Raw genomic sequence first — 24,669 nt, forward strand, 5'->3', positions numbered from 1 at the left:
AAGAATGGCAGAACCAAAGAAAAAGAAGAAAAGATTGGGTTGTTGTGGGAAGCTGCACTCGACTCTGTGATGTTGGCTGAGTTCTGACAGCTCCTCTAGTTCAGCACTCCTCTACCTGACACTTCAATGCAGCCTACTGCTGGTCTATGAGCTTCTCTGGATTGAGACAGAGTTCCTGGGAATTTCTATGCCTACCTTCAACTGTGTGAAGGCACGTGAGGATGAATCTTAACTGCCACCAAAACCTAATTCTGTTCATTAATTCAAAGCAGAATCCAGTTGAGCTGACATACACAGCAGTGGTAAGCGAAAGGGGGAGTATACCTACTTGCACGCGTGCGTGAGATTGTGTGTGTGAGTGTGTGTGTGACAGCAACTCCCCCTGTGGTGTGACCTAATTTAAAGTGGGGAGATGAACACAGCTCCACAGTTAGAAGCACAGACACACAATCACACGCACGCACTTATGCATGCACGCGCACACACACACACACACACACACACACACACACACACACACACACACACACACACACACACACACACACACACACACACACACACACACACACACACACATACACACACAAAATGAAAAAGAATGAACCAGACAGATAGGAAGCTACTTTTATAGAGAGAGCGGGAAACCAAGTTGTAACCTCTTTAAGATGCAAAAATCAAAATGGAAGTAACAGGTCTCCCTGTGTGTGTGTGTGTGTGTGTGTGTGTGTGTGTGTGTGTGTGTGTGTGTGTGTGTGTGTGTGTGTGTGTGTGTGTGTGTGTGTGTGTGTGTGTGTGTGTGTGTGTGTGTGTGTGTGTGCGTGCGTGCGTGTGTGTGTGTGTCTTTGTGTGTGTAGTTTCTCTGACTCACTGGGTTGAGAAGCAGGGTGAGAAACAGCTCTCCCCCACGAATGCTTTTGTCCAGTTCTTTAGGCCCACCAGGGTATTCCTTATAGTAGATGGTGTGAGTAAACAAGCCACACGTCTGGCGGGGCAGCACCTACACACACGGGTTTTAAAAGGAGGAGTGGTTAATATCCTTAGTATTATCGCTTTACATAGAAAATGCAAATTAACATTAATCCGATTTGGCTTAGGTCCCCCGGAGCCACAGAATGTTTTCTACACATTGCAAACATGCAGTAGTACTTCCTAGGGACCTGTAAACACACTCTGATGTTCCAATTTAAGTGCCATGTGAAACCAAAGTGATACAATGATTTGAGATTAAACAGGAAACTAAAGAGCCAGTTCTCTGAGGTTTTTGCTGATCATTCATATTTTTCAAGGCAAACGTACAAACAAACTAGATACAAAGACTTCATTTTATATAACAAAGAAAACAGCTAAAAGCATAGAAGACTAAAGCTGAAAGGATACAATGTATAAGTATAGAGTCAAGCTTTTCCACATTGCAGTTTTTAAAATAAGAGAAGCCGACAGCAGAGCAGGTCAGGGATATTCTGATGTGTTGTGTCACCCAGCATATGGTAATGTTACCTGTGGCAGTGGAGAAGCACAGGTGCCAATTCTACAGATGGTTCAAGTCACATCATTTTTCACAGCTGGAATTTCCACTTGTAATTAAAAAGTAAAGGTGTTATCAAGGACATTAATGACAGCTTTGCTCTATTTAGGTGCTGTATTTTACAGCTTACTCGGAAACTTCTAAAGAATGGAGCCGGCATTAAATGTTTTTAGTTCCACCTGTGACTTTCTTGTGATGACAATACAATATGTTGGCTGTAAAAAGTTCAAAAGGAGTCAAACTATTTCAAGGACAACCCATTTACTGCTGTGCTGAAGCCATGAGTCCTGAACAGCTGTACAGAGGAGATTACTACACCAGTAGAGACCCTTTATTTTCATGCAGGTGCATGAATTAAACTGATGAAGTTAAGTCTTCCCCCTGCCTTCAGCTATTTGGTATTTTGGTGACTTGTTGTTTACCGTAGCGGAGAGAGATGATAATGGATTACTGTAAATCCCACCTGGAGCAGATGCACCATGCACCCTTGGCCACTAAACACCGCCATGCCCTGTGTGAGTTACATACTCATTAATCTTTATAAACAGATTCTGCATTCATAAGTGGAATGTGTAGGCAACGGTACAAGATGTTGTCATTGGAAGCAGTCTGGTTTATATTTATTGTCTGAGTGTAACAGTCCGTGTAGAGAGTAAAAGAGGAGAAATGCCTAGGCTTAAAGGGACATTTCCTGATAAGGACTTAGCTTTTGATTGGCTTAAAATGTGTCTGTAAACTGGCTACATGTGCAACAATCCAGTTGTAGACGTCATCTCTCAATTCCAACTCAATTCTCTCATCTCAAGGTGCTAACTGGACTGTTAAAAATGGACTTACACACAGACAATAAAGTCTTGGCCTGGTTATGGGCTTGCTACCCTGGAACCCCAGAAATATAGCCCCTTCCCCCAGAGGACTATCGTCATCCGACCCTTCAGCTGATGGGTTCTGAGATTGCATCCTCAGCAGGGTACCACGTCTACTTAATCAGATTTTATTTATCACTACTATAGTAAATCTGTGTGGTTGATAGAGTTTTTAAACCTGACAACAACAATTACATAACTGCAATGACATATTGAAATGTGTTTACTTTATATATTCAATTTGACAAATCATTCCACTCTGAGTCAAACGTTTTTTTGGAGCGATGTAAATGTATATTCTAAATATTCTATGCTGTAAAAAAGCAAAAAAAAGTGCCCAAAACATTCAGTACATGAAAGAATCACAGATTGCCTTGTCACGTGCTTAACAGTAGATGGATTCTTCTCTTTTCATTAGGTCATTAAATGACTTAAATGAACAAAAAGAGAAGAAGGTCTTTATTGTGAACTCCTTGCGGAACACTTCTCTGTGTGAAATAGAGAGTAAAAGCATGAAGCACAGATATTGGTTTATCTATAAAACACTGCAGTCGTTCACACTCACACACACACACACGCGAAAGAGAGAGAGAGAGAGAGAGAGCAGTAGAGGAGAGACCTGGAGAGAGAGAGAGAGATGAGGCCACCCCGAGAGAGATTGAGAGAGAGAGAGAGAGAAGAGAAGAGAGAGAAGAGAGAGAGAGAAGAAGAGAAAGAGAAAGAGAGAGAGAGAGAGAGAGAGAGAGAGAGAGAGAGAGAGAGAAAGAGAGAAGGCCACCAGAGCCACAGACACTCAGCACTATTTCACCAAACCAATTATCCACAGAGCTATAGCTCAAACTGATATAGTACATTTTAAAAAGAAACGCACACACACACACACAGATTCACACACACACAGGTATGCATGTTTGCGAGAATGCGTACACACACACACACACACAAACACACACACACACACGTACGTACACACAAGCCCATATCTCAGTGTGATTTGTTCTGATACAGTGGGTCCAGTGGGTGGTTCTCAATCTGCTGACAGAGACACACAAGCACCAATTTTACAGCCTTAAGACAACTTCCTGTCCTCCTTGGAGCAAACAAAGATGGAGCAAGGGGCAGAGAGGAAAGAGATTAATGGACAGAAATTGCAAGAAAAATTGGATGTGAAAAAGTGCGAAAGGTGAGGAATATGGGAAGGTTGTGACTGATGTGCTAGAGTAACTCAGGAAGCTAGATGAATTATGGGAATTTAAAAGTTCACCAGCTGATATATGGTGAAATGATTTCCTTTTTTTTAATTCTGCATACAGGCGCACACAAGCACACAACTGCTTCTCAGAATAATGTTTCACATCCAAAAGTTTGTTTTCCATTTTTCCTTGCCTCCCTTTGCTATAGTCAGTGCAGCATGCAATGTCTTGGAGTAATAGATGAACCGCTTCACTATTCCTACACTGTTTTTTCATTGCTCCCGAGACCTACTGTACTGTATTATATTTAACAGTGGATACTAATACATATTTGTATATTTCTACAGTGTTGCTGTTGTGTAGCTTTTATTCATGTTTTCATCAGCACATGGTGTTGGCTTAGTTGTTCAGAAGTTCTTTCAAGAGCATTTTTCTGGCTAAAAAGCTGAGTTTCGAATTTCATTCCTGAAATATTTCCTTATACTGCAGCTTTTTATAAAATCTTACAATATTCTACTGCTGATGTGGATAAATATTGCTTTATTATTGTAGTATTGACAAGAAATGCTCAAACCAGAGAATTCGAAAAATATAAATGTGTACATAAAAAGACCTCCGTCTAGTTATGCTTTGTTTTGAGGGACACAGCATATACTGGACACTGCTGAGACCAACATTGGTTGCTAATTCTAATTTATGAACCTGAAGGCCCACTGTGCCTCCCAAAAGTAATTACGTCATAACATTTTCCTTTGAGAATTAGAAAACAGCTGACTGAAGTGAAGAGTGTCATATGTCATCTCTTTACTAAACATAAATCTTGCACCAGAGAAGGGCAAAACTGAGAGACCAGGAAAACTCAGCTGATGGAAGCTCACGCTGTGCTTGATCATCATTTTTCCTGGATCTGATTTGCATGTCCTGATTCTCCTACCAATTTCATTTTGGTGCTTTTGGTCCACATTTTCCAACAAGACGTTATTACAGCACAAACTATTGTATTAAATGTTTTTCGAAAGATTGTAACAACAAAAGCGCCATCATTGGGATGGAAGGTCAACTTGAGAATAATATTTTCTTGGGATTTCATTTTATTTCAGCCTCTATTTTCCCTTCAGCTATTCTTTGAAAACAAACATTTCTTCTGTAAAACAAAAACATTCTGTTTACCTTCCTGACTTGTTTCTTCTTTTGTTTTCTTTCTTTGTGCACAACATGTAGTTTTGTTAATTGGCTTGTTATGTGATTCAGTGATTCACTACCTTACTATTGATAATGTATAATAACACATTATAGCCTGTCAAAGTGTCGGCATGTTATTGTATTGATGATGTAGGATTAAGTGGCTGCCTTTTATGAAGCTGTGACAAAATGTCAAGAAATAAAAGCCAAGTTATAGGACTGATTAGTAAATTGACATTGCCGTCAGTTTAAATTGTTTTCCCAGAACCCAGAAACAGTAGAACAACATAGACTGGTAATTTTGGTGTCAGATGTGATTGGTTCTTTTGTCAATAAGGGAGCATTTGTGAACACTGACAAAGAGCCTGACTGACAAGTGAATGAAGATGAGGAGGAGGAGATAAAGAGGGCGGGACGAATACAACTTGCTTAGTTGGATGGGGCGACAGGAGTATTATTCTACTGCTTTCGCAAACTGTGACTGATGAATCATTTATTGGAGCACAAAAGTGTAAAAATGATTTCATAACTTGATAAGTATTCTACGATACACACCCGGCACATATACAAATGCATACAGATGTATACAAACGAAAAGCTAACCCCTTTAACCACCTTGGATAGCCATTAAATATTAAATCAAAGCTGCTGTGAGACGAGGTCAAAAAATAGATCACACCCGAACACACACACACACACACACACACACACACACACACACACACACACACACACACACAAGCACAGAGACACAGAGGTTACACACCATGCACGGCATCATTGATTTTCTGTTAAGGACCGCAAGAAACAATCAGTAAACAATTTACTATTCAGCAAACGCTTATTTGAATGCAAAAAGATTAAAGTAAATAAAAACAGTTTTTCAAAGTCAGATATAATAATCCAATCAGTTGCTTGTGACTAAATGATTCTGCATTTAAGCTTCGAGATAGTCTTTTTAAGAATTTACAACTCATAATTTTCATTTTAGATGAGAGAATCAAGTAATTGTTCCGTCATGGAGGGCAAGGACAAAACATAATACGCTTCGAGTGTTAGGCTACATTCAAGACCTTTAGTAGAAGTATATTATAAGTCACACAATACAATTATCTTTGCTTTGACTTATCATTAATAAGTCATTATTAATTACACAATGTAATGGTTATGAATAATGAAACAATCTGCATTAAGATTAACAAATAAAATGAGTTGTTCATCACCAACTACCCGGTAAATAGCTGTGAAGGTGGTTATAAATGTTGTAGGTTGTTCCAAAATATGTCAATTAATCAAAGTGCTTTTAAGGTTGAGCATATTTCATTGATTGATTTGTCTGCTATATTCAATAAAACAACCAAAGGCCAATGATACAAGGCTGATAAAGGGGATGACATGCATCAAAGGGCCTCGGGTAGTGTCCTCACCATGATGTTGTTGTGGATGAAGCCCTTGCGGTAGCGGGCAGGTTTGAGGTGGGGGTACTCTTCAGTGCTGGTGAGCTGGATGTTCCACACACGTCTCCACGCCTTGTACAGCTGCAGGTGAACTGGGTACACACCGGAGTGGTGAGGGGCCACGGCGTAGCCCATGTCCACTGGGATGTTGTGCTCCTAGAGATGGAGGACATACATACGCAGAGACATATATGTGAGGGTTATATACATAAACAGAAGTTATGGCGCATTTACAACTCTGACAGAGGACATGGTGGGACATAAACACCGGGCCCAACAGTCTGACCTTGTACAAGAAGCGCCTGGTTTGTGTTTTGTTTGTTACGACGGCGGCCTTCGGGTTGAAAATAGTTTGTGTGAGCATGTGTATGTGTGGGAGTGTGAGGGTGGATGGTGCCGGGTGCATCTTGCAGACTGATGGTGTTGTCCTTCGCTCTGACACACACCTACACACACTGTCAAAGCTAAGCATCAGCGGTCAGGGGATGAGGGAGTGGAATACGTATATGTGTGTGTGTGTGTGTGTGTGTGTGTGTGTGTGTGTGTGTGTGTGTGTGTGTGTGTGTGTGTGTGTGTGTGTGTGTGTGTGTGTGTGTGTGTGTGTGTGTGTGTGTGTGTGTGTGTGTGTGTGTGTGTGTGTGTGTGTGTGTGTACAACAGAGGTGAGGGATCACACTTTATGATCGCGTTCACCTTCAACATCATGAACCATCCCCCTCTCTGCATTGTATGTGCGACAGGGCATGATCCTACAGTTTGGTTGAACTCAGTCACACATCTGCTAACAAAGCAAAGGAAAAGAATGCAGAGGAAGGCTAGAATAACCTGGTGGACTTCAGATTAAACTGGGCTCAGGTGTGCCCATCTGAATAAGTGCATCGCTGCCCAACAGGGATATTAATGTCGTCTGTTTGTTTTTTACAGTGGAAAATTAGTACTAGACTCTGTTAAAACATTCTTCTTCGCTGACAGAAATACAACTATTTTCCGAACACCGCCTCATAAAAATGAGTTTATATGGAAGTCATTTGCGTTAAGAATGTAATTCAACATATTTGTGCACCTTCAAGACATTCACAGGTTTTCTTTACAGTATTCACTTGTGAAAACTAAATCAAAACATAAACCTAACAACAATTAGACACAGGAAAGTAAACCAAGTTTACAATTTCAAAGTCCTTGTATATGAACACCAAACATTCCACGCTAGAAAATGTTTTTATGCAACGTAAACAAAGAAGCATTTTTATATTTCCTGTAAAGTAGTTTAAGTAACAAAGTGTATTGTTTGTGTTAGAATAGTTCCAGTAATTTGACCTGCAAACTTCATCTCAGCAATCTGCTGTAGCAAAGAAATAGCAATTACCAACAGCAACAGACGTCCTTGAAGAAAATGCAATCATGGGAAGCGAGCATGATTAAAAAATGCAACAATAGAACAAACAACTGCAAGAAATGAGTGTGCGTGTCTGAGTGTGCGCATCCATCTCACCAGAGCAAACTCCTTGTTGAGGACCATCTGCTCCAGCAGCGATGACTCGTTGTGGAAGAGGTGAGGCTGCATGTGGCTCCACATGTGGGGGAACCACCAGAACTCATCCACATACTTTAATAGTAAATCGTCTCCCTCGTCCTCCTCCACCGTGCCTGCACACACAAAACCCACACATGGTCACGCACACACAAGGACAAAAGGACATGGAACAATATGTATAAATGCACACTTCATGTAGATAAGGAGCATATTATGGATCTTGGATATCATCACTAAGCAACTGGGTTGTTTTAAGGGTGGGTTGCTAAATATGGTGGCGGTCTGATACCATGGTGACAAAAAGTCATGCCATAGCAATAACAGATGCCATGGTAATACGTTCTAGTCCGTATCAGCTATTTCCTAATTATAATTATGTTCAGTCACACCTCTATTATTCGTCTTCACTGTATCTTACTCCTGTGTTCTGCTGCTGCAGATTTAGACACTTTAACTAGAAAATCAATAAAATCTGTCCTTGAAACAACAACAAAGCTTAGAATGCACAGCCGTATGTCACCTCATCACACTTACGCCTTAAATGTTATTTATTTACTTTTATTATAAAGGTAAGATAAAAATATGTATTGTATTGTTTGTATTTCATTGTACTACAAGCTGTATCAACTTCATGCGATTGATTATTCTGTCTGACGACTGTCCTGAAAGTATTTTTTTGCTTTGGTAAATGTTATTTGGTAGATTAATTAGTGATGACTTAGGGTGTAAAAGTCTTTATTATATTATAAGAGATTTTGTTAGTGTAAATAAACATGGACTGCAATACCCATATCTACATTAGACACATTTATTTTACACCGGTACATAATAATATCAATTATAAAGCCATGTTATTTGATGAATATGTTGAAAGTTAGTTGTACGGTTTGTTTAGATATACAACATTGATATAAATTAAATCAACAGTTGACATTTTGACGGTATTGTGTAACCTTTCATGTTTCAAATACAGATTTGCCACACAACCACCTACTGTAAGAGAAATAGTGCTCTTTAGACTTTATCATAAAAATAGATTACTTATATTGAGTAAGCCAACATCATATCATGTTAGATTGGTATATAATTGATGGAGTGTGCTTGGTAAAAAAAAATAGAATTTCAAATTAAAATATAAAAAACAAGTGAACAACAAATTGATAGCCCTTATAAAAGGCAAACAATTTTACCTCTTGTATAAAAACCAACCTAAATGAATAAAGTAATGTGTAGTGAATGTCCTTTATACAAAACATCACTCTAACTTGTATATATATATATATATATAACAAAAACCTTTCTAGACATGTTTTTGAAAGCATATTTATATATGTTAGAGTTACTGTGTACATTTTACAAGGGTGTGTATGTTAAGAAAACAAATACAAAGAACACACCTGTGTGGTAGAACTTCCCGGAGAAGCCCAGGTTGAAGGTGAAGTTGGAGATCTGAGAACGAAGCTGTTTCTGAGTCTCAAGGAGAGCCTGCAGATAGAGAGATATAGATAGTCAGATAGATAGTCAGACAGATAGACAGACAGTTTATCAGGTTTATCTATCCCCAGTCAAAACGTACACACACAAACACCTGAGACGTCTGATTCAGCTCCTATGCTGTATAATTGAGTGAACTCTGGTCCCTTAGACAACTATCATGATGGCTATGTGGACTCATCAGTGCATATAATATGGTTTGAAAATGGCAGTCACAGACATGCTGTTACAGTGTGTCTCATTATTGTGTTCTGTTTTATTTGTGCACCAAGTTTTTCCAGTGGCTGTGCCTGTCCTTAAAGTTACCTCAGTCTCTGGGTTTCAATACTTGAATCAGGATTTTCTCCACTTATTTAATGACTTCATTAGTTTACTGGCCTTTAAACAAAGACTCTGTAATGAGTGTTAACTAAAGACAGTTGCACATTGGCACACACACTCACACACACCGACAGTAATGCGAGTTAATGAAGGTCAGTGCATTAGTAGCCTCTGGAGGGTGGACTAATAACCCCCGCACACTCCTCCCTTCTCATAATTCTCTCCATCCATCCCTAACACTACCAAGTAAAACCGTGCCCCCTCACCCCCCTCTCTCTCACTCCTCTCCTGCCTCCTTTCTTTCTGATTCTCCCTCTATTCTTCCATCTTCCCGCTTCTGAGAACCTGCAGTCGCCTTTCTGCCCCCCTTCCCCATTTGTCTTCACTCCCCCCCACCCTTTTCTGAACCTCCATTTCTCCCTCGCTTGCTCCGTGAAAATGTCACATTCTCAGGAGACGGGGCTGTTATAATTTGAAAGGAAGGCTGAAGCAGCATGGAGGAAGGAGCTCTCCTCTTGCTCTTTCCTTTGCGTCTTCTTACTATATTGTTGCACTTTTCACCGTGTTCCCCCTTCCACAGGTATTTTGTTTATTTATGAAACTCTTATAACTCCTTGTGTATTTAGGTCTACAGGGTCTTTCTGTTTGGTTATGTGCCACATGACTATTAACAATTTTTGTTATGCTGCTTTTAATCGTTCCCCAGGAACCCTGCCTGATTTATGAGACCTGAGCAGCTGATGTCAGAATAAGGAATCGGTTCCAGGCAGTCTCTCTCTTTCTCTCGCTCTTAACACTCTCTCCTCCTGTGTGTGTGTGTGTGTGTGTGTGTGTGTGTGTGTGTGTGTGTGTGTGTGTGTGTGTGTGTGTGTGTGTGTGTGTGTGTGTGTGTGTGTGTGTGTGTGTGTGTGTGTCCTAAACTAACAAATAAACAGACACATGCACACAGTGTCTTCATTAGCTCTAATCTAATGGTGTTGAAGATGGCTGCATGCTGACAGATGTGCACAGCTCCCTAATCTGATCCCCTGTCTCCTCTCTTATGACATCCTCTAAATCTCACACACACACACACACACACACACACACACACACACACACACACACACACACACACACACACACACACACACACACACACACACACACACACACACACACACACACAGGCCAATGTGTGAATACAGAGACACAAGATTTAAATTAAGTTTATAGCCGACTGCTTTGCATTGTAACTCAATATACAGTACACTCCCCGATGCACTTGGTCGCAATGCATTATTAACGTTTGTTGGTATCTGTAAGACTCAGTGTAGGTGTGTGTCCAAGTGTGCAGTATATTAGTTTAAACACCTCATTTGTATTCTGCTACCTAACACCCATAGCAGAAAACAGAAGAGCCACACAGATGACCAACCTTTGAGATGCGTCACAGCCACAAGTGACCCTACAGGTGCTTTTGCATGTTTTAGCCCTTTTACTTTCGCAGTGAGCATTTTATCACCTTTATTTCTTTCTTGGGAAAGTTGTATTTTATTGTGCAGCAGTGCCATTGTGAGCAGAGAACAATTGTTAAAGCTCTTTTAGCTGACAGATCCAGAACACCAAAAAGAAAACTCTCAAATTGGCCAGTTCTCACATTAAGACGTTGTTGTTCAGCAGCCAACGCTCAAATCTTACAGTGAACAAACAAACAAGGGCACCTTCTCTGTTAGTAACCGAATAACTTAATTATGAAACTTTCACAAGCTCCAAAATGATAACTGCATTGGATCATCTTTCTCAAGCAAGTTTTAAGTCTCTGCAAAGTGTTTTTTCAAAACATTTAGAAAGATTTATTTTGAATGGCCTACATTTAATAATAAACTCTCAGTTTAGTTTGGTACCATATACTGCTGAGAAATTGAAAGGACACTACTGACATGTAATCCATTTCAATATTTCAAAACAAGGTTTTTTTTTATTTCAGCACTTTCACTTATTTTACCTTTTCAAACTGTTTAATATTCATATAATGGTCCTGTTGAGATTTGATGGTGAATAATGACTTTATTTAACTCTAACCAATAACTGATACTAATATTGTTTTAATGGAAACAAAAAAATGTTTTTCTTAGAAGGCTTTGATAGTGTGAAAAGTGAACAAAAATAGTTTTGCAAATAATTAAATGTAGTGTAAGCATGTTTAAGAGCCATTGCGATTTGTATGGTTGCTTAATTTCTCTGCTTCTGTAACATTTCACTCACAGGTTCTTCAGACCACAAATTTACCGGTTTCGATTGATCAGGCCATTAAATTGGTCAGCAACCATGTTAATAGATCAACCCTTCTGCACCTACTCTTATCTATAAAGCAGATAACCACTGACAATATCCATCAAAGGGTTGTCTTAACTGCATAATATTCCAAACACAACCACAGCACTGGTATATCAATATTTTGTCAACACCTAATTGAACAAAGAAATTGGGGCATTTTACTGCCTCCCTTACTGACCTGTGTTGTCTTTAGAAGCCTTGCTTTTAAGAATAGAAAACAATAGGGGGCCACGGTGGCTCATCATAAGGTGGCAGCACTGTGGAACTAAACTATGCCCAGCAATAAAAAAGGAGTGATATTTTTTAACAGAAAAAACAGCACTGAGCATACGACAAAACCCTAGCTCCGTCTCAAGGGACAATGAAGCCCCTGCTGTTTTTCTGAGGGTGGCAGCAGATCCAGAAGAATGGAAGGCTTTAAGCAATATGAAGCCAATCTGTCCACTGGATACTGAGCTCAAAGCTGGATATTGTTTTGAAATGGCCAATAAGAGATACTTAAAAGAAGGGGGGATTTGGATTAGCAAGAGGTGGGACTATGTAGCATTCGATCTTCACAATCCTAGTGATGAAGGTAAACACACAAATGGATTAGCAGTTAGTGATAGCCCTTATTTCTGTGCCCAATCCTGCAGCTGCCTAACACTGTGAGTGTCAGAAGCAATGCCAGTTTGTTTCTGTGTTAGAGAAAGCGACAGTGGCTGCGTGGTTGTTGGTGTGTTCTTCCATGTGTGTGTGGTAAGCACTAGAAGAGGTGCCAGCTAGATGTTGGGGTTCAAACAGATGGGAGACAGGCATCTGGACAGCTGGCATTCACTGCCTTTCACAAACCCTTTACACCAACCACCTCCCCACTATATCCCCATTCTGTCATTCTCGCCGTTGCAACATTTCTTACAGCTTTTCTTTTCACAGCCTTAAGCTAGACTGGGAGATATAAAATAACAAGATAAGTAATTTGCGAGTTGGATTTCATGTGCAAACAGATTTAAAGGTGCGCCGAAAGGAATGAGAAAAACATTTACGGGGTTTAAATGTCATGGGAAAGCAGGTCAAAGTTTTTGAATTCATCTAAATGAGTGCATTTGTTTGTGTCTAGTTGTTTGTATCTTTACATGTAATGTGAAAGCTAGACCAGCAAATGTAACTGGGTCATGCATCTCTATTTGATGAGCACGAAGAGCACTTTACAAGTTCATGTCAGTCTTCCTTTTGCTTACTCTTACCATCTCTGTCCCCATTGCAGCCTGCTTGTCAGATTCAAGTCAGTGTAGCTTTTTATATTTGAGCATTTTACAAAACCATCTTTTCACTTGCATTTACAGATTCAAAGGTACTTGTGATTGCTTTGGCATTGCGATACTTATACTAAATTCTTCTTGGCAGCCCCTCAAGGATTTTGAGTTTCCGTGATTGCTGTGACCGCAAAACCTGCCTCATTTTGTAGAAGGAAATGCATGGAACTCTGCCACATTTGGAGTTCATTTGGAGTAAAAAACTGACAAAAAATGAATTAAACAAAAAAAGTTATTAATTATCTTGTTGACAGATGCTTTAAGAGAATGTTCATTAAAATGACACTGCCAAGATACATTTCATAACCCCTGATTCATAAACATGTAACCGCCTTTTTTCTTTATAATAACGTAACTGTAAAAATTCCTCTTCCCTGCAGGGCGGACTTAGATCATTTCTCTTGTCCAGATCAGGGGGGCCAACGAGAGCAGATGTCAGGACGATTTATGCTGGAAGCAATATCCTGTTCTTTTCTCCTGTGATGTGTCATTTTTTTCCTGTCACCACCTACAACTTTGTAACTTTAAAAGCCATTAAGATTTAACACTAAAGATCCCTTAGCAGGGGTGCCAGCCTTTGCCATGTGTTAAATGAATAATGTCACCTGACAAATACAAATGTAATTTGTATGCCTCATGTAACAAAAGAAGTCTAATTTTCTCCCATTTCCTTGTATGCCTCCAGTGGTTTTCAAATATTTTCTCCACTTTATATATCTTTTATTCATTATTCATGTAATAGCATTTGGCAAAGTAATAAACTGATATGGAATGAGCTCAGTTTCAATGACTTTAGTGGCATTATATGCATCATACTTCATGAGACTACAGAATTAACTCTAAGTAGCGCACAATTAATTACAGAATGCTACAACAAAAAATCGTAATTGAAGTCTAAAGATTGCACATTTTGTGACATTCCTTTTTTTGTTTTGTTTTCAATTTCATGCCATCGCCAGACCAAAGTGATCGGGAAAATATACTTAAGCCCAGAATGTCAAGTTTTCATTCCAAATGTCCCTGCCCCATTATCCGTTCCCTTTAGTCATACTTTACTCAGTGCAATGCAGTTATATGTAGAAAAACAACCTTCCAGCTGGAAAATATGTTAAAACAGGTTTACTATTTAGCCCCAAAGGCACATTTGCACTTTATGGATTATTAGGCCACATGAAAGCAGTAATTATTTGACTTGCCAAATTAAACAAAGTAATGAAAGTGCTCAATGGCCCCACTGTGTCTATAAAAACACATGTTTCAGTCGTAATTAACCAAGGACTTCTTTGCAGGAGCAAAAAGAGACACACTGCAAAAACATATAATGTACAAAATGCAGGGGATTTCTTCAGACATGGTGGCAGTCAATCAGTAGACAATCTAAAAATGCACCCACACAAATATGAGGAGGATTTGCAAACAGAAGCTATAAATATTCTAAGTATGTGTGCATATCACTGAGCCACTACATTCTTTTAGGTTACAAAATAGTCAGTTCTAGTAAATGCAACCCCAAAAGAATGAGTCTTGGCACGGTATGTGTTTTCACATGTGTGGGGGTCCACTCAACTCAGATGACACCGCTTAAGAAAGCAGAGAGCAAGTAAAAGAGTTGAAACGAGTTGAGAGAGAGGTTTGGGGGGGAATACAAATAGGTCGGAGATAGTGATCAATGACTCAGGCGAGGAGGGGGTGAGGAAGACAGTGAGTGGAGGAGGAGGAGGAGAAGAAGGAGGAAGGGGTGAAAGGAGGAGGTGATAAAGAGGAATCTGAAGATGTGCATCGGACACCTCCCTAACGACCACTCCGAGGCAGACAAGATGAGAAAACCTGCAGGCATGAATTAAAAAACACAAGCACTGGCACGCGCAAATCATTAATGGGAGTTTTTGACTGGCGTCATCCCTCATTTTGAGAAATGTCATCCGTGGGGTGCCTCCCTGTGAATCATTTTAATAGAGAAAATACAGCCGCGTGTGTGTGAGTGTGTGTGCAGACATGAGGGGGTGTAGGTATTGTTTGTCACCAGATGAACTCGTGGGGTGAGACTAATGAAGAGTGCAGAGGAGAGGAGGGAGGCATTTTAATTGGCCTCTCTATGTCTCACTCCCCTCTCTTCTGCTCTCGGGGAGAACAGGAGATTTAATGTTGGTGTTAGAGAGGTAAGAGGGGATTTCTAACAATGGCCCTGCAAATGCCTTGTCCTACTAATTGGTCAATAACCCATCATGTTAGACATAAGCTGTTTTTGGAGCACCAGGGATGAGAGAAGCTTTACATTTGCACATCATTTGTCATTCATAATGATTTGTTTGCAATGCGCCTTGTAACTAATTTGCTTATTACAAAAAAATAAATTCTGCAATGCAAGAACATGTAGAATTACATATTCTGACATGTCTTAACATGAAAGTAAGGTGATATCATGGAAGAATTAACATGTATATTTTCGGAAATATAATTTGTTTGTATTGCCATGATGGCCATTAGTCACTCTGTTCTGACCATAATGTCGTCCAATCACCAGATTATGACAGTAAGTGTACTTTGTGCGAACGCATTGCTGCAATGAGTCATGCATCATATTTAATAAAAAGATTAAATGTCTGTCACCTTCACCTAAAAAGCTAGATTTGACACTTGGTCATCTAATATGAGTCATCCTTTCAACGGCTTTACAACGACACTTTGCTAGAAGTAAGAGACGCTCGTCTATGAGCTTAACAACTAACCGACATCATTTACTAATCAAACTTCCCCTCTATCACAGAAAATATGTAAGAAATGTAGACACGATAACAGCAAGACAACCACACATTATTTAAACAGCAGTGACCAAATACACACACATGCACACACTTGACATCCATGACAAAATGTGTCGCTCCTATAGCTAACACTGTGAACACCAAAAGGTGTCATTTTTGATCAACTCATTAAATATCCGACCGAATGAACGAAAGATCAAATGTCCAATCAACAGAGACAGAGACAGAGCTGCTGGTCACAGCTAATAACTTTGTTGTGGATGTTTATTGACGTAACGTTATTTTACATTTCTCACTTAAAATGTGCCTTATTCAAACTGTAATCTGACAACTCTACCCTAGGCTCTCTCTGAGGGGAATGGCTGCTACAAATCACCATATTCCCGCTTCCCTCCTCTGCTTTCCCATTTCCCTTCAGCATTTTGTGTCTCTGAAATCGCAAAGTTAGCTGCTAGCTCTTCCCTTAGGCTCCATTCTCTATCTTTCCCTCCTTCCAGTCTTTCCTCCCTTCCTCCCAACTCTTCCCTTTTTCTCCTCTTGTCTTCCTCACTGTGATTGACAGCTATACTGAAGGAGAGAGAAGCAACGTGGAGGTAGAGTGAGTGTTTCAAATGGCATCACTGCCCCTCACTCTCTCCACCTCTTCCTCCATCTCCCTCTCCTTCTGCTATGGCACTGGTTCATCCTCATGTATATTTATGGTACAAAGCTGAAGAGTCAGGCAGACTTAAAATGAAAACTTCAACTAGAGAGGGCTTGTGTGCTCATTTTGTGAATGTTCTTGAGCATCGGTGTGTGTGTGTGTGTGTGTGTGTGTGTGTGTGTGTGTGTGTGTGTGTGTGTGTGTGCGTGCGTGCGTGTGTGTGCGTGTGTGTGTGTGTGTGTGCGTGCGTGCGTGCGTGCGTGCGTGTGTGTGTGTGTGCGTGCGTGCGTGCGTGTGTGTGTGTGTGCGTGCGTGTGTGTGTGTGTGTGTGTGTGTGTGCGTGCGTGTGTGGTGTGTGTGTGTGTGTGTGTGTGTGTGTGTGTGTGTGTGTGTGTGTGTGTGTGTGTGTGTGTGTGTGTGTGTGTGTGTGTGTGTGTGTGTGTGTGTGCGTGCGTGCGTGTGTGTTGTGTGTGTGTGTGTGCGTGTGTATATGCACTCTTTTATCCTTTTTGGACTCAAGCATCCTTTTTATATTCAAGGGTGGAATTCCTCTCCACTTCACCACCCACTGCCCTCCTGTTTTCTCAGCCTCCCCATTTCTGTCATCACCTCCCCAAGTTTCAGTCACAGACAGGTGGTTGTTTTTTATTTCCACGCCTGACGGGACAGGTGTCAACCATTGACGGGAAGTGACATTCTAATCTAAAGAAGTGATTCGAAAAAAGACCCACAGAGAAATACACATATACACACACGCGCACATCTCCCTATCTCGTATATCCTGTGGCTGCAGAAGGACGGGCAGACCAGATTTAGCGCATGCACATCAGTGCAGAGAAGCAGAAATCTCACATATTTTCTCACAATTTTCTCTTAAATGGCTCTGAGTGAGGTCGCAGTGGGAGAATGTGACCGCCAATTTCAAACAAATTCATCTTGCAGAAGCGTCTCATCTACACTTCAGCAAACATAAGTCGTTTTTGTTTCCCTTTAAAAAAAAAAAAATTAAGTTCCTACAGAAATTGGGGTTAGAATGCATGTATACAACGTGTGCAAACACTATATCTGCGTGGTGCACGTCTAAGCACATCTAGAGTGTGTGTGTGTGTTTGCTCATGCAGGCGTGTGTGTTGAAACAATGGCTGTCTTGAGAGGCGGGCTGCATGGCTGACTCTCCTTTGGTTTCCCTAAGAGGAGGAACGTGGGAAAAGAGGAATAAGTGCCATTCATCTTTTCACTGGCTCATTCACTACCTCGCTTTCTCTCTTTCACTCCAAGTCTTTGTTCCCTTAAATGGCCTCTTTACTTCTGGCTAAACCTCCATTTGAGATAAATTCCCTCTCGCTGTACCCCAACACATATGCAATTGGCACACAACACGCACAGACATAACACAGGCAGGAGCTTTTCCCAAAGTCTCTCCCGTGCCTGAGCTAAAATCCTCAGGAATAAACTTAAGGTCAAATATTTTTGCTGATTTGTGTGCGGACTTAAACAGCAATATCTCTTAGATCTTATTTTCACCACTGCACTGGCATCAATTACTGTTTTTCGAAGTTCCATTTTAATCCAACACCAATGACACCACATGCATGCTCTCTCTTTTCCCCTCGGTCATTCAATTATCACACTCCCATCAACCATCAATACCTTCACATCCTTGGTGTTCATGCGTGTCCCTTCCTTCCCCACGAAAATGTCGTCTACATCCACCAGTATGTGCCGGTCCAGACCCAAAGTAAGTTTCCTGTCAGTGAGGTAGGAGATGGCATCCACCAAAATGAGTCTGTGGAGCCAATAGCCCAGTCCCTGGCCAAAAAGTACCCTTCTCACCCCATCAAAGAGTCCCATGTCCTGCACCACAGTGGCGTGAAGGCCTGAAAAACCAAGTCCTGGATTATCTCCACTGCCTGCAGCTGCTCCCTCCTTGGACCGTGCATGCAGCACAGCCTGATAGGTGGAGTGATTGGAGGAAAATGAGGTCCAGTCCTCCCCAGGTAACGTCCCTCGATCTGCTCCAGGCTTGGTCAGGTGGAGGAGAGGTGAGCTAGACACCACACAACAGTCCCAAAGTGCCTGGTTGGTCCTAAGTACCAGTGGGAGGCCTCGGAGTTTGAGGAGCGGTGGGGAGTTCTCAGTGGAGCGGTAGAAACCAATGATGCCCACTCTGTACTCAGTGCAGTATTGATGCAACAGCTGTCTGTTCCATGTGTCCGCATGTGCATACTTTAAAAGATTTTCATAAATGATGAGTGAATATCTGCCGCGGCCTTTTTCTGTCAGCGGCGGAAGGTCGCCCTTCCCTGAGGCGATCTCCATGCGAAACTGGAAGTGTGCTGACTCCAATATAGCCACAATGTCCTGACCCAGCTGGGAGTACTGGGACTCCACAAGCACCAGCACTACTGGGTCGGTGTGGACATGTGTGTGAGGGGGGTTAGGGGGGTATGGGTTTGGGAGTTGATGATACGGGGAAAGTGGCTGGGAACAGGCAGGTTCTGGGGATTGTCCAAGCTGCATGGAAGGGGAGGAGTTGTTAAACAGAAAGTAGGCAGAGAGGAGGAGGGAGAGGAGACAGCAGGAGGCCAGCAGGAGCAGGAGCCTACGTAAGTGGCGGCGGAAACGCACGGCCACAGTCATTGCAAACTAGGGAGGTATTGTGCGGAGGAGGAGGAGATGTCTTAATTTAGTTTGATGGAGCCTAGAGAGTGTGAGTACAAGTTGAGGAGCCTAAGAGATTGTCTTTGCGTGCGAGAAAGGAGCAAAGCCACTCAGGGGTGTGTCATGTCACCATGGCAGGTGGAGAGGGGAGTTGTGCCGGATGTTGGGGAACAAAGGTCTTCATTGAGGAAACACAGTTGAGGTACTCTCCTTCCAATCCTCACAGAGGAATCACGCGCAGAGACGGAGGGAGTGATGATTAATGCCTGCAGAGAAAGGGGACAAGGAGAAAAGAAGAAAGAGTGCATTTTTTGGGCAAGGTTGAATAGTATGCATTAGTTCTCTGAGAACCTGCTCGCGGGAGTGCGTGTGTAGGTTGTGCCACTCTGGGGAATGTGAGGGCACAGCTGGTATCTACAGAGCTGATTGAAAACAACTTGCATCCTAAGGGCTTATCCAACCTCTGGCACACACACAGAAAGTGACATCACAGTTAAAAGCACAAACACAACAAAAACGTGAATCCTCACAAATAAACAACAGCTGGCTGTGCGTTAATGTGGCAATGTGGGGAGGTGAATGAGACTTCAACCAATCAGTCCCATAAAGCTCTGTGGAGAATTACTCTGCGCAAAACGATGTGCACCTCTGTCCTATTTCTGAACCTAATCATCTAAAATACCACAACATTAAAGTTGGAATCCTTTTGCCAGGAGCACTAATCTGAGCCTGTGACAGAACAGAGGAAATGGAGAGCAAGAGAAAAGTGCAAGAATAAGAGAGACAGAGCAGAGAGGAACAAAATGCAATGAATTATAGAAAGAGACAAAAAGGACCAGGATTAGCATCTTAATGTATGTGCCGGGAGCCAGGGAGAAGAACAAATCCCACAGCTTCTCTTTCTCTCTCTTTTTCTCTCTACGCCTCACTCTCGCCCTCTATCTTTCTACACCCCCTCTTTCTCTTCTTCTGTCTGTTTGAATATCAATAGTCTTCTCTCATGTTCCCCATCCTTCTCTCCTTGTTCCTCGCCTTTACACACGCAAGGAGAAGGTCATAGAGGAGAGACAGTCATATTCCTTAAATATGATACCAGAAAATGGAAAAAAGGAGAAGGGAAATAATTCACAGCACTTTTTTATTGCCAACAAAGAGGAGAAGGTAGTATTTTTTATCACAATTGTAAGATCTTAATTGGTACTTGAATTACTACTCTAATTATGTTGGAGATCATCTTTGGCTTCAGAGTTTCATTACAAGTTTAATATGTGGGGGATATTGTTTCTACCAAGAAATTGCGTGTGCACTTAATCAATAGAGGAGGTGAATTGTAAGTATATTGGAAATTATGAAAAACATAACAACTATTGTTAAGTGTTGGTTTAACCTGTTACAGGGGGTATGCCTGAGTCTCTATTAAAAGCCACAGGAGGGCGCTTGAATTAGCTCAATAACACGAGAGACTTCTCGTGAGAGTTTTCCTCTGGTCAATTTAATAACTAATACTTTAAAGTAAAGCATGTCATATAAAAAAAAAGCCTAATGATCGAGCAAGAGATGCATGAAGCTTTCCATGCTTTTTTGTGAAAAACATGAAAAAAGTTTCGCTCCATTGTAAAACTCAAACTCAAATTGTAACCTAAAATGTTCCTACACTTCAACATCGAATTTGTGTATTTTAGTCGTCATATAATATGAATAAATAAAAATTCATATTTAAAACGGGAATCTTTTTAAAAATATAGTAGCTACTTAATACAGTTAATACAATTAGATTAACAGTGGCCCCCAGTGTTAATTCCATTTTTATTAACTTTGGATGAGTATATATTTGTCAAGTATAGGATAAAAAATGTTTTGAATTTTTTTTAAGGAAGAAGACCTTTCGAAAATTGTTTAAAATGTGGGGTTGAATCTCTAATGTAAAAGAAAGCGACTTGCAGCGTAAACATCGCTAGCTATTACCATATCAATATATGAAGTCACTAAACTAACAGCAGGTAATTCCAGAGAGTTTTCCATCCCGATTCCTGACGCTGAAGTTTATGTTAAGAAAATAACACCAACTCGCCCACTTACCTCTAACCGAGGCTGAGGCGCTGCGGAGCGTGGAAGAGGCGTGCCGGCGGACCGGTGAGTGAGAGGCTGCTTCGGGTGGGTCCGGGGCTCCGGTCTCGGTGGTGCACCACTCCCGTGTGTTTTGGATGCTCAAGCGTTGTGCCATCTCCCTCCTCTCTCTTTCTCTCTCTCTCGCTGCTTCACCACTAGAGCAGCAGATGCGGGAAACCGGAATGATCGGCTCTCCTCCCCCCTTTCATCATTCTTCTCTTTCTCTAAACTCTCGTCTCCCCCGCAGTCTTCTCCTCTCTCCCGTTTTGCACACTTCTCTTTTAATCTCTGCTTTTTAAAATGGAGATTAGCATACGGGGATGGACAGAGAAGCACCGACAGCACGGCGCCCGTTAACGACTGACAGCCGAGCGTAAATGCTGTGGTTAAGATCGCCTGCACAAGTGGAGGCGATCGAGAGAGGGAGGGAGAGAGAGAGAGAGAGAGAGAGAGAGGTGGTTGGTAGGAGGGAGAACAATGGATAGGTAAAAGGAAATAAGGGGAGGGGGCTCGGTTTGATTGACACAAACAGCCTTTTTCTCAGCAATCACCGGCCCCGGATGGTAAAAGCTCACGGCCCGTTAGTTGGTGTCAGTCGGATGGGGGATGCGCACCGGTGCAAGTTAATGGCGCGCCTTTCTGATTCCCTCTCGCTCATTGCACAAGTTGTATCAGTCAAGGGTCAAAAGAAAGAAAAAAAGGAACACTTTCACTGTAGCTGGTGTAAAATTGCATTTCCACATTATCAAGAATGGTATCAATCATGTGGATGAATACAAGACATTTCTGATATTCTCTATTCGAATTGCACTCATTCAGGCCCACATGCAATTCAGGCCTATTATTCTTACTTCTCCAGAATGTCAATCAACCATGCACAGCATGTCAATCACGCAGAGTTTTTAACTTGATTAGGGGTTCCCTTCTCTCTTCCTACCAGTTCATCAATCTCTCTAACCCATTTGCACTGACATACGCTCACTCACACACATCTCAATGAAGATAGTGGGCCCCTCATTCACATTGTAATGGCCTTACAATAGAGCTTATTTAGCGTGTGTGTGTGTGCGTGCGTGCGTGCATGTGTGTGTGTGTGCGTGTGTGTGTGTGTGTGTGTGTGTGTGTGTGTGTGTGTGTGTGTGTGTGTGTGTGTGTGTGTGTGTGTGTGTGTGTGTGTTTCTCAAGGAAGTATATGAACCCGTAGAAAGACAGGCACACGGTTTTGCTGACAGCTCTCTAAAGGTTTGGGCTGATTTCTGGCTACATACAAAATAGGCCTAATAATACAAACACATATACACACACAGTTGCACATAATGAGCATCATTCGTTAAATAGAAGCCCATTTTCATAGTATCATGCTCCTCTTACTTACCCCTCTACTTAGTTTGAAATATATCTCACTGGAAACCCTATTTGTGGCTCTCAGTTAGTGTAATGACTAAGCAGCGGTGCTGAGAAAAAGAGAGCTTGAATGAAATTGAACAGCCAGAATATCATACCCTACAGAATGGAATCCAGAGATAATGAAGATTTGGATTGGAGTGCGATTGTGTTTGTATGTAAATTAGTGTCAGTGGGTGAAGTGTAATTAGAGAGGCTGTTCACCCGTTTCCTCCACATTGCAAGCTGAGAACCACTACTGCTATTCTGCTTGTTGAAGACAATAGGCCAGAAATGAAAACTAGACGGCTGCACATAGATGTCGGTGTCGGCCACAATGTGTATGTGTTTCAACGCGTGTTTTGTTAACCAATAAGGCTAATTACAGGGACGTATGGGAGCATTATGGTCAGTTTAACAAAAACACATGTACTGCCACACAGCCCAGGTTGCGAGTTTACAAAGCGCAAACATTGGCAAGCAAGTGCAGAGACACAAACAAGCCGGTGCTTTATACAACAACACCCGCAAGGATGTATCCTCACACACACACATAATGTGGGAGCACACACAACAAAGGACTAGAGATGTGAAAAGTGTCGGAGCTGCCATGTTCAACTAGCACTCTGACAGTTAAACAGAGGAGAGCAAGAGACAAACGAGAGAGAGCATGAGAGACACAGAGAGCGGGAGAATGCTTGTTGTCTTCATCAGAGGCTTTTGTTAAGTGAGAGATAAGAGAGGAGGAGAGACTGATTCCCCCTCATCTCTCTCCCTGCTGAGAGCTAAATGGTGGTTCTGTTAGTTTCCTGTTCGAGGCCTGAAGAGTGCAAATGGAGCTCGAGTGTAAAAACAGGGACAGATATTATCATCGGGATGCATCACATCATCCGAGGAGTCAGGGCAGGAGGCATCCAGACAGTGCCACTTTACACCCCTAATTAAAAACAAAACAAAACATTGGACACATGTTGCCGGCTCACACTGAACGCATACCAGACCCTCAGCCCTGGCACTAATAACGGTACTCTGTTCTCTCCCTGCTGTTTCAACAAAGAGCAGGATCTATTGCTCAAACTAGCAGCTCTCTGCGATACATCAGCTCTGTGCCTCCCACAGTGTAAACAACAACAAGCTCAAGCTTTGCTGAGGTGTGTTGGCTGCATGATGCTATTGCTATTTTAAAGATTCGTACTCCTTCTGTGTGTGTGTGTGTGTGTGTGTGTGTGTGTGTGTGTGTGTGTGTGTGTGTGTGTGTGTGTGTGTGTGTGTGTGTGTGTGTGTGTGTGTGTGTGTGTGTGTGTGTGTGTGTGTGTGTGTGTGTGTGTAATCGAACCACCTACCTGACCTCTCCACATGCCTGGAAATGTTGATAGATAGATATTCTTTTAAGAGCTCGAAGGCTAAGTGAAAGCTGTCGCCCCCCCCCCCCCCCCCCCTCTCCCCCCCCTTCCCTCACTCTTCATCCCCAAGCACATTAGAGGAAATATATTTTGGGCAATCAATACAACGCTTACAGATTGATAAGGCAAAAATAAAAACATGCACAACAGCACACATACGTGCACATGCCCACACATACACACATGTAAAGAGTGAAATGTATAGAATAACCAGACCCAAACCAATCTATTACTGGAATGCTGCCAATAACAGGATTACCATAGCAACATACACCAGCAAACTATATTCTGCTGTGGATAATATCAAATAAATTCCTTATTTAGCAGTCTTAGATAAAATAATTGTAATCTAATCAATCCCTCAGTATAACATAATGCTCCTATAGCAGGAACATATGGATGGATTTGATATAAATACAAATATTTAAGATGAGAGTGGGGCCGGGTACTATTTCTATTGATATGTACAATAAAATAAATTAATCTTGACGGCAGGAATAATATTCAGAGAAAGACT

General features: G+C 41.6%; 1 protein-coding gene across 2 annotated transcripts in view; it reads right to left on the reverse strand.

Annotated features, from left to right (window-relative positions):
* The window catches only part of ndst3 (N-deacetylase/N-sulfotransferase (heparan glucosaminyl) 3), a 43,534-nt gene extending 21,783 nt beyond the window's left edge, over positions 1 to 21,751 (reverse strand). For both annotated transcript variants that reach the window (XM_034120729.1, XM_034120730.1), the window contains exons 1-6: positions 21,337 to 21,751; positions 18,247 to 19,523; positions 9,157 to 9,244; positions 7,718 to 7,872; positions 6,197 to 6,382; positions 872 to 1,000 (exon numbers count right to left, since the gene is read on the reverse strand). In XM_034120729.1, coding sequence (XP_033976620.1) covers positions 872 to 1,000; positions 6,197 to 6,382; positions 7,718 to 7,872; positions 9,157 to 9,244; positions 18,247 to 19,236 — 1,548 coding nt within the window. In that variant the 5' untranslated portion in view covers positions 19,237 to 19,523; positions 21,337 to 21,751. The remainder of the gene's footprint in view (positions 1 to 871; positions 1,001 to 6,196; positions 6,383 to 7,717; positions 7,873 to 9,156; positions 9,245 to 18,246; positions 19,524 to 21,336) is intronic.
* Positions 21,752 to 24,669: the final 2,918 nt, after the last annotated feature.

Source organism: Trematomus bernacchii, unplaced genomic scaffold (genome assembly GCF_902827165.1).
Source record: "Trematomus bernacchii unplaced genomic scaffold, fTreBer1.1, whole genome shotgun sequence".
Classification (NCBI taxonomy): Eukaryota; Metazoa; Chordata; class Actinopteri; order Perciformes; family Nototheniidae; genus Trematomus; species Trematomus bernacchii.